At 45.7% G+C, this 14851-nt stretch overlaps 1 protein-coding gene across 1 annotated transcript; it reads right to left on the reverse strand.

Annotated features, from left to right (window-relative positions):
- Positions 1-4648: 4648 nt before the first annotated feature.
- LOC137545040 (piggyBac transposable element-derived protein 4-like) lies at positions 4649-6130 on the reverse strand. Its single transcript, XM_068266144.1, has one exon. The coding sequence runs from the start codon at positions 6128-6130 to the stop codon at positions 4649-4651; it is 1482 nt and encodes a 493-aa protein (XP_068122245.1).
- Between the last annotated feature and the right edge of the window lie 8721 nt (positions 6131-14851).

The following is a 14851-nucleotide window of genomic DNA, read 5'->3' on the forward strand; positions in this document are numbered from 1 at the left end:
TTGAATGCTGGGAGTTCTTTTGAATGCTGGGAGTTCTTTTGAATGCTGGGAGTTCTTTTGAATGCTAGGAGTTCTTTTTATCTATAATATATTCCTCCTCTTCCATTTATTTCCCTGCCTAGCTGATCATTTGTGTTTACAAGCAAGGCTGAGGTGACTCAGTGATTAGATGTGTAAATAAAAAAAAAAGACTCTGGGAGGAGGGCAGCTAATGAATACACAATGAGCAAGAGAAGGGAGGGGGGAAAACAAGAGTCAGGGAGGATATGATGTCAGCATTAGCTTGGCAAGATGGCCACTGCCTAGACTAAGATTTTCTGCTTTTCCTTTGTAAAATTCACAGGAATCATTACGTGGATAGCACAATACATCTGTTATGTAAGTAGAGGTAGTATTTATCTACTTATATAAGTGTTTTTTATTTTTAGGTTAGCATGGGTGTCGCTTGTTCTTTAACCACTTCGCATCCAGACCTTGTTTTCCCCTTATTGACCAGAGCAGTTTTGACGATTTAGCTATGTCCCTATTCAATCAGCAATAACTTTATCCCTGCTTATGACACCTAAATGATATATATCTTGTTTTTTTCACCACCAATTAGGCTTTTTTGAGGTTAGATTTGTTTTCAGCAATTACTTCATTTTCTATGCATTTTAACCAGTTCACCCCCAAGGGTTTTTATCCTAACGGACCAGAGCAATTTTCAGTTGTCAGCGCTCCTCCCTTTTATTCCCTAATAACTTTATTACTACTTATCACAAGAAAATGATCTATACCTCGTTTTTTTCGCCACCAATTAGGCTTTCTGTGGATAGTACATTTTGCTAAGAATTTTTTTATTCTAAATGCATTTTAATGAGAAAAACAGAAAAAAAAGAAAAAAAATCATTATTTCTCAGTGTTCAGCCTTTATAGTTTTAAAATTAAACATTCTCCTCTGGATAAAACAAACACGTTTTATTTGCCCAGTGGTCCCGATAATTAAACCGTTTAGATTATATCCCTACCACAATGTATGGCGACAGTATATTATTTTGAAATATAAGTGGTTATTTTTCTGTTTGTTCTGGCCATAATTACAAGCCCCTATGTAATAAATTAAAATTAATTTTCCCCCATAAAATATAGAATAAAAAAAGCTGAGTCCCTAAGGCAACTATTTATTTATTTTTTTTAAGCTGATTTTTTTTTTTACAAGTGTTTTTTTTGGGGGGGGAGGGTTGGAAGTGTAATTTTATTAATGATGTGTATATACTTGAAAATGTATGTGTTTTGTAGGTGTAATATACTTTTTGGCCACAAGATGGCGCTAGTGAACACTCATAGGACGTGTTCACTTTTTTTTTTTTTTTTTACACTTTATTAAACTGTTACATTTCCTGTTTATGTGAATGGACGTAGCCGCTGTTCGCGGTCACATCCATTCACTCCAGGCACTGCGATTGGGTAGAGGACTGTTCAGTCCTCTTCCCCAATCGCCCAGCACGGGATCCCGACGGTAATGGCGGCGGTAGCGGCGGACACACGGCGGTAGCAGCGGCGGGAATGTGCGACGTATTAAAACGTCATGTTGCTGTTAATAGCGGTAAGCATGACGTTTTAATACGTTAGGATGGCGGTAAATGGTTAAAGGGAAAAACAAGGGAAAAAAATGAAAAAACGCACTTTTTCTCCAATTCCATCCCCTATAGTTTTAAAATAAACACTGGTACTGTGCATAAAACCCACACATTTTATCTGCCTATGTTTCCTGGTTATCACGACATTTAAATTATGTCCCTAGTATAATGTATGCTGACATTATTTTACTTGGAAATAAAGGTTTATTTTTTTAATTTTGTGTTTTTGGTTTTCTCATTGTACTCTTTCAGTAATTACAAGCTCTTATTTGCAAATATCACAGTAACACACCCACATGACATACATATTTAACAAGCTGAGTCTCTAAGGTAACTTTTTATGTATTCTGTTTTTAATTCTGTCTTTTTGTTGTTGTTTTTTTTACAAGTGTTTCATTTTGGTGCAGAGTATAGGAAAATAACACTTTTATTACCTTTCATTCAGTTTGCTGCTAAAAAAAAAATAATATGACAGAGGACTAAACTCACAAACCTCACAAATTCTATTCTCTCGCTTGTCATGTTTAAAATGATACCCTATACACATATTTAGATAGCTTTTTGGGCACACAGCACACTGTTAACCACATGTAGCACCAATGGATTTTTCAAGGCTATTTTTTGAACCAAAAGTAATACAGTCATTCTTTCTTAGCAAAGCCCATGAAGCGTCTGAGCAATCAAGAAAAGCCATAAATGTCACCATTCTGAAAACTAGAGACCCCGGCCTACTCAGATATATATATATATTGTAACATTTGGACTGATACAGTTTTGCTGAAATTGCACCATAACTTTGAAAATGTGTTTTTTTTACAGTTTTTTTCATTTTGGCTCCCCCAAAAAATCATATGACAGACGCCTCAACTCCCAAACCCCACAAATTCTATTCTCTCACTTGTCACGGTTAAAATGATACCCTATACACATAATCAGATAGCTTTTTGGGCACACAGCACACTGTTAACCACATGAAGCTCCAATGGATTTTTCAAGGCTATTTTTTGAACCAAAAGTAATACAGTCATTCTTTCTTAGCAAAGCCCATGAAGCGTCTGAGCAATCAAGAAAAGCCATAAATGTCACCATTCTGAAAACTAGAGACCCCGGCCTACTCAGATATATATATATTGTAACATTTGGACTGATACGGTTTTGCTGAAATTGCACCATAACTTTCAAAATGTGTTTTTTTTTTTACAGTTTTTTTCATTTTGGCTCCCTCAAAAAATCATATGACAGACGCCTCAACTCCCAAACCCCACAAATTCTATTCTCTCACTTGTCACGGTTAAAATGATACCCTATACACATAATCAGATAGATTTTTGGGCACACAGCACACTGTTAACCACATGTAGCACCAATGGATTTTTCAAGGCTATTTTTTGAACCAAAAGTAATACAGTCATTCTTTCTTAGCAAAGCCCATGAAGCGTCTGAGCAATCAAGAAAAGCCATAAATGTCACCATTCTGAAAACTAGAGACCCCGGCCTACTCAGATATATATATATTGTAACATTTGGACTGATATAGTTTTGCTGAAATTGCACCATAACTTTGAAAATGTGTTTTTTTTTTTACAGTTTTTTTCATTTTGGCTCCCTCAAAAAATCATATGACAGACGCCTCAACTCCCAAACCCCACAAATTCTATTCTCTCACTTGTCACGGTTAAAATGATACCCTATACACATAATCAGATAGCTTTTTGGGCACACAGCACACTGTTAACCACATGTAGCACCAATGGATTTTTCAAGGCTATTTTTTGAACCAAAAGTAATACAGTCATTCTTTCTTAGCAAAGCCCATGAAGCGTCTGAGCAATCAAGAAAAGCCATAAATGTCACCATTTTGAAAAATAGAGACCCCGGCCTACTCAGATATATATATTTTGTAACATTTGGACTTACGTGGTTTTGCTAAAATTGCACCATAACTTTGAAAATAATATTTTTGTACAATTTTTTACAATTTGTCACCAAAAATAATTCGCATGACATAGGCCTCAACTCTAAAGCACCTCAAATTATATTCTCTTGCTTGTTACGGTTAAAATTATATATCATATACATAATCTGATCTTTTTTTTGTACACAGCAGACTGTAAACCACAATTGGCACCCATGGCTTTTTCAAGGCCATTTTTCTCACCAAAGTGACTTTCTTTTTTTTTTCAGCTTAGTACACACTTTCAATTATAATTGGCCAATCGCTGACCAATTTGACCACCTACATGTAGTATGAGAGTCAACAAATATTGAATATTACGAGCAGATTGTGTAGGTAAACCCTCATACTACATAAAAGTAATAAAATTGGTCAGTGATTGGCCAATCATAACTGAAAGTGTGTTCCAGCAAAGCATACTGAGGTACATACTGGTACATGCATTGAATTTTGATTGGCTAATTTTAACAATTCCATATAGTGTGAGGGCTAACAGATTGTGAATACTATGAACAGATTGTACAGGCAAGCTCTCATACTACATGCGAGTACAGCAAAGTCTCTAAACAAAAACACAAACACAGTGGTACTCACCATTGTAGAAACTGTAGAATCTTCGAAGCTAGAGGTTGGTTAGCAGCCATTACAGAGGTCAGCTGATGTTTGGCAGCCATGCCAGGGGTCAGAGGGTGTTCAGCAGCCATACCAGGGGTCAAAAGCCAGAGAATCATCGTCGGCCAGGCCAGGGGTCAAAAGTCAGAGAATCTTCATCAGCCAGGCCAGGGGTCAAAAGCCAGAGAATCATCGTCGGCCAGGCCAGGGGTCAAAAGCCAGAGAATCTTCGTCAGCCAGGCCAGGGGTCAAAAGCCAGAGAATCTTCGTCAGCCAGGCCAGGGGTCAAAAGCCAGAGAATCTTCGTCAGCCAGTCCACAAATCAAAAGCCGGAGAGTTTTAGTCAGCCAGGCCAGGGTTCAGGAGCCAGAGAATCATTGTCAGCCAGGCCAGGGGTCAGGAGCCAGATTGTCAAAAGTATCAAGTTTGCACAGTTCATTTGAAAGATGAAAAATTAAATAATCTAATACTTATGGAGTGTGTGGTACACTTCAAAGCAGTCTTTAAGGCACAGGGCAGGTTTGGATGCACATTGTGGACAATGATATCTGGAATCTCTTCTCATGTGATGTTTGCTACAAATTTTACATCTTCTTTGAGGATACGGTTTGGATGGAGTAGGGGGGATTGGCGCAGGAAAATGCTTGTCACGAAGTCGTGCAACGTCCTCACAATCTTGGTCTGTGGTTTGGGCTTTATATCCAGATTCGAAAATCAGTGAAGTTATTATTTGTTCTTGGAACTTAAGATAGGAGTCCCCATGGCCTGATTTTTTGAAGATAACATAGGAATTATACATGGCCATTTGCAGGAGGTAAATTCCTACTTTTTTGTACCAGGCCCTGGTCTTTCTTAGGATCAAATATGGTGCCATCATTTGGTCTGAAAAGTCAACAGCACCCATGTATTGACTGTATTCTGCGATGGCCACTGGCTTTTGGATTTGCTGTCTTCGACTTTGACATGTCATGGTAGCCTCCGTGTGGATGGTCGATAGCATCAGGACATCCCTTTTGTCCTTGTATTTTAAAGAGAGAAGCTCATTGCTTCGGAGACTGCAGGATTCCCCCCTTTCTAATTTTTTGTTTAGGACCTGTGATGGCAGACCTTTTCGATTTAGCCTCACAGTGCCACAGGCCATAGTCTGTGCTGTATAAAGAAACTTAAAAAGTGGAACACCACTGTAAAAATTGTCCACATACGGGTGGTACCCTTTATGTAAAAGGGGATTAACCAGGTCCACAACTATTTTTCCGCTAGTACCCATGTCTGGCGGGCACCCACCAGGCTCCAACGAGCTATCTTTTCCCTCATATACCCGAAAGGAATAAGTGTATCCAGTGCCACTTTCACATAATTTATACAGTTTAACCCTGTACCTGGCCCGCTTACTGGGAATATACTGCTTCATGGCGAGCCTGCCGTGAAAGGGCACAAGGGACTCATCCACTACAATTTCTCGGCCGGGCATATAAACTTCAGGAAATTTTTGGTTGAGGTGGTTCAGAAGAGGTCTTAGTTTGAAAAGACGATCAAAGGATGGGTCACTGCGCTTAACGGCGTTTGCATTATTATTGAAATGCAGAAACCTCATCAGCTCTTCATAACGACCTCGGGTCATTGTTGCCTGATAGATGGGCATAGAGTGAATCGAGTCTTTACACCAGTACAGCCGTAGTTGTGGTTTGTGCGTTAGGCCCATATTGAAAGTGAGTCCGAGGAAAACTTTAAGCTCGGGTACTGTTGTTGGTTTCCATTTAAATGTGTAGTAAGCAGTGGGGTTGGCAGCTGAAAATTGTTCTGCATAAATATTAGTCTGGTCAACAATATCTTGCAAAAAGGATTCTGTTAAAAACAGTTGAAAATAGTCTAGTGGCGTCATATCTGAGGTGTCCACTAATATCCCACTTGCTGCAGTGAATGGGGGAATACTGGGTTCTTCCATGTTTGCTGGAAACCAGAGTAGGTGAGTATTGTCACGTGGCACATCATCTCCCTCAGGTACCCTTGACTGTGTGGTCTGCCTTACTGCCCCTGGACCATCTTCATTATCGCCACTGGTTCCAGCCAAACTGCCTGCTGTCCTCCTTTCTATTAGATTTGATCCCCAGAGTCGCTGCTGATGGCAGGAACAGCGATCGCAGACTGCACCCCTCTCACAACTTTCTTAGCCGGTGGCCCTGCGTATTCAGAACTGGAGTCACTGCCTGTTAGCGACTCATTGTCAGGGAGCCAGTCAGTGCCCGATTCCTCTCCACTTTCCTCTTCACTAGTACTGCTGGTTTGGAGAATGGCCAGTGCCTCCTCTACTGTATAGTGCCTCTTCGCCATTTTTAGTGGTAGGCAGGAAAGTACAAAAAGGTTTTGTTTTTTTTGTTTGTTTGGTTTTTTTTGGAGAGGGGGGGGGGGAACGTCAATTTAAAAAAATGTGGAGGAAAAGATGACTGACTGGGAGTTATGGGGTTAATTGGTATAGGGTATGGAAGCTGGTATTTATGAAAAGAATACCTAAATCTCTGCAAATACACTGCAGCAGCTCTCCTGTCACCTCAGTCACCTCAGAAGACAGAATGACAGGCTTCTGAGGTAACTGAGCACTTGAAGATACTTTGTAAATATTTTTGTTACTTTTATAAGAATGATTACTGCCATTGGCTGCAGCAGCAATCAATCTTATAAGAGGCAATCTGATTGGCAATTCATAGTTGGGACAGTAGGTGGGGCTGCATCACACAGAATTCTCACTGTAATTGGTCACAACAGTGATCATTCATATTTATTATGATTTGATTGGTTCTGGGAAGAAATTCTCCCAGTAACCAATTCAAGGGGAGGCCTGGAGGAGAAGCACTTGTGCACACTATGGCACAACACAGGAGCCAGGATGGGGCAGAACAGCAGGTACAGGGGCATGATCGATCACTGCAGCAGTGATCGATCAAACTTTATTACATGGGGACACTCCAGAGTGACAGGCGAGCATGGGAGCGCACGTGCGCGTGCACGGGAGCGCGCGTGCACGCGCCTGAGCGCGCCTGTGCACGCCTACTCAAGCCAGGCAATGTTTACTTTTGATCGATCACTGCTTTTGGCTGTAGCAGTGATCGATCACCAAGGGGGGCAACTTTGAATACAGGGAACAATGTCCCCACACCAGCGGCAGCGTGCGCACGCACGGGCACGCGCGGGGGCGCGCCCGATCACTCGCAGCAGCGCAGCAGTCTATGTTTACTATGATTGATCACTGCTTCTGGCTGCAGCGGTGATCAATCATGAAGGGGGGCACTCTGAATGGTTTTGGGAGCTTCAGCTCCCAACAACCATTCATTCTAGATACATAGGGAAGTGGGGGAATACTTTAGATCGTGCACAGCCTGTGCACAAGGCATTGTTTACATCCTAATGAATGAACACTGCTATTCGCTACAGCAGTGTTCATTCATTTCTCGGGAGTGGTCTAATTGGATCAGGGAACGCTTTTTCCCTTGGACCAATTAGTGATGAATAGTAAATGCAGGGGGGCGTGCACGGGGGCGTGCCTGATCACTCCCAGCAGCAGTTTAAAGTAGGAACGCTTATCTACGTGGCTGTGGCTTGGGGGAAGCCACAGCTGACGTAGATATACTGTAGTAAAGGGGAAAGTGGTTAAAGATTGCTCAAAGAGTAAATGGCCTGGTACTGATATGAAGGTGCATTGTAAACAACCCACTTCAGATCCGGCCAATTTTCCCACACTTTTTAAATGTATAAGAAACTATTCGCCCCCTCTTAATGCGAATTTAAAAATACTATTGCAGTGTTTCTTGTGATAGCAACAAAACAAGATCGGGAACATAAAAATGTGCCTAGTTGAGCTACCTAATTTTTGCTTTGGCTATACCATGACCCACATAAATGAGAACCTTCACATACTTTTCATGGAGCTGCTGGAAGTGTTTGGGCTTCATGGTTTGGGCTATGACACGACGATGACTCAACAGAGGTTGGACCTTCCATATGCACATGTGTTTCTACTACAACTTCAAACGCCTTTACTATACACAGATTATCTCCGGTAACTAATTATGTGAAAAATAACTGCCTTCTCCAGGCAATTAGGCTCCTTGAAGTTTCTTCAAATTAATTGAAAAACTTTGCAGGGATCTGCTTCTACTATGGTGTTGTGATGGTCACCCTTTCAGCCATACCAGTCACATAGATTTTTCAGCACCACACACCACAGGTAACCAAAATCCAGGGGGAAACCCACCCAGGAAGTGATGTTTGGAAGACCTTTTCTTGTGGCTGGTCAGCCTTTGTTTAGTTAAAGCCTATTCATTGAACATCAAGTGATAAAAAAAAATAGTGTTTAATTACTTCAGTTCAGCAAAGCTCAGTGCAGTATACTGTAACATAAAAATTATAGTTAAAAAGTATTTGTAAACGTAGGTAAATTGATTTAGACTAGGTCCACACTATGGCCTGGGGCACACCAGAGGAGTTTTTCTGAGCGTTTTGAGTTTTTAAATCTGCTGCTAATGTTATCCTACGTGTCTGTGCACACTGGAGCAATGAGGTTTTGTAAAAAAAAAACATAGCATTACATTGGGAAGAGCTTTTAGAGGTTTCAAAAGCTCTTCCCAATGTAATGCTATGGATTGTTTTACAAAACCTCATTGCTCCAGTGTGCACAGACACGTAGGATAACATTAGCAGCAGATTTAAAAACTCAAACCGCTCAGAAAAACTCCTCTGGTGTGCACCAGGCCTAAAACAGATGCACAACGGTGCATTAACAGCATATCCTGTGTGGATATACAGTGCCCCGTCTCAGTGTCCATTAACATATACACACTACTCAGCATTGTAAATCCGGTCCGCCATTGCCGCGATCTGTCTCTGCCTGCGCAGCCATTTGGGTCCTCTGCCACTGCTGGCACTGCCATTCAGTTTGGGGAACAAGCGCCGGTATATAGATCGGAGCCCTGGCAGAAGAATTAGGCTCCCATTGGATTGAAAAAGACCAATGGGAATCCACCTTGCACCAGGGAGGTTTCTCATTGGTCCACTACTCACAGGGTCGGACTGGGACACTGGGGGCCCACCAAAGAAATTTCAACCTGGGGCCCACACATCCCATGATTGCGGTAAAAAAGGGGCGTGGCCATGCCCCAGAAGGTGGGCGTGGTCATGATGTATTATGGACAGGGCCAAATGTACATGATCTTAGCAGCATTGTAATTCAGAGACACTGCTGCCCAGCAAAACTTTGCATAGAGTCCCCTCCTTTAATATAAAGTAATGTCCTAGTTTGCAGAGGTTGCGACCGCAGAGGTTGCGACCGCATCAGGGCCCTTGGGCCAAAGGGGCCCCGAAGGGCCCTCCCTCAACTACAATATTACCTCTCTATTGGTCCTTTGCTCATAATAATCTCTTCTATAGATACTTTGGACAGTGGTAATCATTAACAAGCTATTACCCATCCCCTTCTTGCACCTCTGACACTGTAGTTGCCATTGGCAGGTTTTGGTGCGTTGTATCAATTGTTATGTATAGAGTGCTTGGTGGGCCCCATTGTAAAATTTGCATCGAGGCCTACAGCTCCTTAGCTACGCCACTGCTCTCAGCATGAGTGATTACAGCACTGAGAAGAGAATTTTTGCGCTGCAGGCAGCAATTGGAGCTCTGTCAGACAAGGAGGGGGGGGCCCACCAGAGACCTGGAGGCAGGGCCCACCGAGGGAAAAAACTGTACTACTGTGGCCCAGTCCGACCCTGACTACTCAGTTAGGCTACTACTCCAATTAGGCTACACTAGCCCCTGGAGCCTAACCCCCCTTATATAAGGCAGGCAGCGGCGGCCATTATGGTCACTCGTGTGCCTGCATTAGTGAGAGTAGGGCGAGCTGCTGCAGACTGTCTCTCATAGGGAAAGATTAGTTAGGCTTAGCTTGTTCCTGGCTGCATACCTGTTCTGTTCAGTGAGCCCACCATACCTGTTCTGTTCAGTGAGCCCACTGCATACCTGTTCAGTGAACCTGCCACTGCATACCTGTTCTGTGAACCCACCACTGCATACCTGTACTGTGAACCCACCACTGCATACCTGTTCAGTGAACCCACCACTGCATACCTGTTCAGTGAACCCACCACTGCATACCTGTTCAGTGAACCTGCCACTGCATACCTGTTCTGTGAACCCACCACTGCATATCTGTTCTGTGAACCCACCACTGCATACCTGTTCAGTGAACCCACCACTGCATACCTGTTGTGTTCAGTGAACCCGCCACTGCATACCTGTTCTGTTCAGTGGACCCGCCACTGTATACCTGTTCAGTGAACCCGCCACTGCATACCTGTTGTGTTCAGTGAACCTGCCACTGCATACCTGTTCTGTGAACCCGCCACTGCATACCTGTTCTGTGAACCCACCACTGCATACCTGTACTGTGAACCCACCACTGCATACCTGTTCAGTGAACCCACCACTGCATACCTGTTCAGTGAACCCACCACTGCATACCTGTTCAGTGAACCTGCCACTGCATACCTGTTCTGTGAACCCACCACTGCATACCTGTTCTGTTAACCCACCATTGCATACCTGTTCAGTGAACCCACCACTGCATACCTGTTGTGTTCAGTGAACCCGCCACTGCATACCTGTTCTGTTCAGTGGACCCGCCACTGTATACCTGTTCAGTGAACCCGCCACTGCATACCTGTTGTGTTCAGTGAACCTGCCACTGCATACCTGTTCTGTTCAGTGGACCCTCCACTGTATACCTGTTCAGTGAACCCGCCACTGCATACCTGTTGTGTTCAGTGAACCTGCCACTGCATACCTGTTCTGTGAACCCGCCACTGCATACCTGTTCTGTTCAGTGGACCCGCCACTGTATACCTGTTCTGTTCAGTGAACCCGCCACTGTATACCTGTTCAGTGAACCCGCAACTGCATACCTGTTGTGTTCAGTGAACCCGCCACTGCATACCTGTTCTGTTCAGTGGACCCGCCACTGTATACCTGTTCAGTGAACCCGCCACTGCATACCTGTTGTGTTCAGTGAACCTGCCACTGCATACCTGTTCTGTTCAGTGGACTCGCCACTGTATACCTGTTCTGTTCAGTGAACCCGCCACTGTATACCTGTTCAGTGAACCCGCCACTGCATACCTGTTGTGTTCAGTGAACCCGCCACTGTATACCTGTTGTGTTCAGTGAACCCGCCACTGCATACCTGTTGTGTTCAGTGAACCCGCCACTGTATACCTGTTCTGTTCAGTGAACCCGCCACTGTATACCTGTTCAGTGAACCCGCCACTGCATACCTGTTGTGTTCAGTGAACAGGCCACTGTATACCTGTTCTGTTCAGTGAACCCACCGCATCAATGCGCATACCTGTGCAGTTAAGTGAACCCACCTACCTACGTGAGTGCACGCAGTGTGATATACCACTCCGTGCATACCCGATATGGACAAAACAGGTAGGGGAAGAGGTAGTGCCAGAGCCAGAGGAAGGCCACCCGGCAGGTCTGCGCAAGGTCGTGTAAATGTAATTTCGCGTGGACCTGGCCCACAGTACAGTGCTCGGAAGAAGGCACGTCCCATCACCCCCCAAGATTGTCAGGACGTGGTTGAGTATTTAGCGACACAGAACACCTCATCTTGCTCAGCCACCAGCGCTACTACTAGCACCACTTCCGCTGCATTTGACACTTCGCAAGAATTATTTAGTGTTGAAATCACTGATGCACAGCCATTGTTGTTACAGCCAGATGAATTTTCACCAGCTCATATGTCTGAGTTACGCGGCAACACTATGGATGTAACGTGTAAGGAGGATGAAAGACCTACTGATGGTGCATGTTTGGATTTTTCTGAGGCAAGTGAAGCTGGGCAGGATGATTACGATGATGACGATGATAGGGATCCTCTGTATGTTCCCAATAGAGGAGATGAAGAGGGGGACAGTTCAGAGGGGGAGTCAGAGAGTAGTAGGAGGAGAGAAGTTGCTGAAAGAAGCTGGGGCAGCTCTTTGTCAGAAACAGCTGGTGGCAGTGTCCGGCACCATGTATCGCCACCTATGTACAGCCAGCCAACTTGCCCTTCAGCATCAGCTGCTGAGGTCCCCATAGTGCCCACATCCCAGGGTGGCTCAGCGGTGTGGAAATTTTTTACTGTGTGTGCCTCAGATCGGAGCAAAGCCATCTGTTCGCTCTGCCAACAAACATTGAGCCGTGGAAAGGCCAACACTCACGTAGGGACAAGTGCCTTACGAAGGCACCTGGAGAAAAGGCACAAACAGCAATGGGATGGCCACCTGAGCAAAAGCAGCAGCAGCACACAAAAGAAAAGTCACCCTCCTTCTCCTCTTCCTCCTTCAGGTGCATCATCTGCTTCTGCCGCTTTCTCCCTTCCACCTTCACAGGCACCCTCCTCCACTCCGCCTCTGCCCTTGAGCGCTTCCTGCTCTTCTGCCCACAGCAGCAGTCAGGTGTCCGTGAAGGAAATGTTTGAGCGGAAGAAGCCAATTTCGGCCAGTCACCCCCTTGCCCGGCGTCTGACAGCTGGCGTGGCGGAACTGTTAGCTCGCCAGCTGTTACCATACCGGCTGGTGGACTCTGAGGCCTTCCGTAAATTTGTGGCCATCGGAACACCGCAGTGGAAGATGCCAGGCCGCACTTATTTTTCGAGAAAGGCCATACCCCAACTGCACCGTGAAGTTGAGAGGCAAGTGGTGTCATCTCTTGCGAAAAGCGTTGGGTCAAGGGTCCACCTGACCACGGATGCCTGGTCTGCCAAGCACGGGCAGGGCCGCTACATTACGTACACAGCCCATTGGGTCAACCTGGTGGTGAACGATGGCAAGCAGGGCGCAGCGTCCCAAATTGTGACATCTTCACGGCTTGCAGGCAGGCCTCCTGCCACCTCCTCTCCTCCTGCTACATGCTCTTCGCTGTCCTCCTCCTCCTTGGCTGAGTGGCAGTTCTCCTCTCCAGCTACACAGCCCCAGCTCCGCAGGGCCTATGCTGCATGCCAGGTATGACGGTGTCACGCCATCTTAGACATGTCTTGTCTCAAAGCGGAGAGTCACACTGGAGCAGCTCTCCGGGCTTCTCTTAAGAAACAGGTGGATGAGTGGCTGACCCCGCACCACCTGGAGATAGGCAACGTGGTGTGCGACAACGGCAGCAATCTGCTTGCCGCTTTGCATATGGGGAAGCTGACACACATACCCTGCATGGCACATGTCATGAATCTAGTTGTTCAAAGATTTGTGGCAAAGTACCCTGGCTTAGCGGATGTCCTGAAGCAGGCCAGGAAGTTCTGTGGGCATTTGAGGCGGTCTTACACAGCCATCGCACGCTTTGTGGAAATTCAGCGGAAAAACAACATGCCGGTGAGACGCCTGATTTGCGATAGCCCGACTCGCTGGAATTCGACCCTGCTCATGTTCTCCCGCCTGCTAGAACAGAAGAAAGCCGTCACCCAGTACCTCTACAACTACAGTAGAATGAAACAGTCTGGGAAGATGGGGATGTTCTGGCCCGACAACTGGACACTGATGAAAAATGCATACAGGCTCATGCGGCCGTTTGAGGAGGTGACCAACCTGGTGAGCCGCAGTGAGGGCACCATCAGCGACTTAATTCCCTACGCTTACTTCTTGGAGCGTGCTGTGCGTAGAGTGGCGGATGAAGCTGCGAATGAGCGTGACCAGGAACCGTTACGGCAGGAACAGGCATGGGACCAATTTTCATCAGACCCAGCTGTTTCCTCAACACCTGCGGCAGCACAGAGGGGGGAGGAGGAGGAAGAAGAGAAGTCGTGTGCAGAAGACGAGTCAGACTCAGAGGATGATGAGCAAGGTGTTTCTTTGGGGGAGGAGGAGGAGGAGGGGACGGCGGCAGGAGAACAACCGCAGCAGGCGTCGCAGGGGGCTTGTGCTGCTCAACCTTCTCGTGGTATTGTTCGCGGCTGGGGGGAGGAGGTTGACTTACGTGACGTCACTGAGGAAGAGCAAGAGGAGATGGAGGGTACTGGATCCGACTTTGTGCAGATGTCGTCTTTTATGCTGTCCTGCCTGTTGAGGGACCCCCGTATAAAAAACCTCAAGGGGAATGAGCTGTACTGGGTGGCCACACTACTAGACCCTCGGTACAGGCACAAAGTGGCGGACCTGTTACCAACTCACCTGAAGGTGGAAAGGATGCAGCACATGCAGAACCAGCTGTCAACTATGCTTTACAATGCCTTTAAGGGTGATGTGACAGCACAACGCCAGCAAGGTACCACTGCCACTAATCCTCCTCCCGTGTCTATGCAGTCAAAGACAGGATGCTCCAGCGATCTCATGGTGATGTCGGACATGCGGACGTTCTTTAGTCGAACGCCTCGCCGTAGCCCTTCCGGATCCACCCTCCACCAACGCCTGGAACGGCAGGTAGCCGACTACCTGGCCTTAAGTGTGGATGTAGACACTGCTGTGAACAGCGATGAGGAACCCTTGAACTACTGGGTGCGCAGGCTTGACCTGTGGCCAGAGCTGTCCCAATTTGCCATCCAACTTCTCTCCTGCCCTGCCGCAAGCGTCCTGTCAGAAAGGACCTTCAGCGCAGCTGGAGGCATTGTCACTGAGAAGAGAAGTCGCCTAAGTCACAAAAGTGTTAAGTATCTCAC

Source organism: Hyperolius riggenbachi, chromosome 2, assembly GCF_040937935.1.
Source record: "Hyperolius riggenbachi isolate aHypRig1 chromosome 2, aHypRig1.pri, whole genome shotgun sequence".
Lineage (NCBI taxonomy): Eukaryota > Metazoa > Chordata > Amphibia > Anura > Hyperoliidae > Hyperolius > Hyperolius riggenbachi.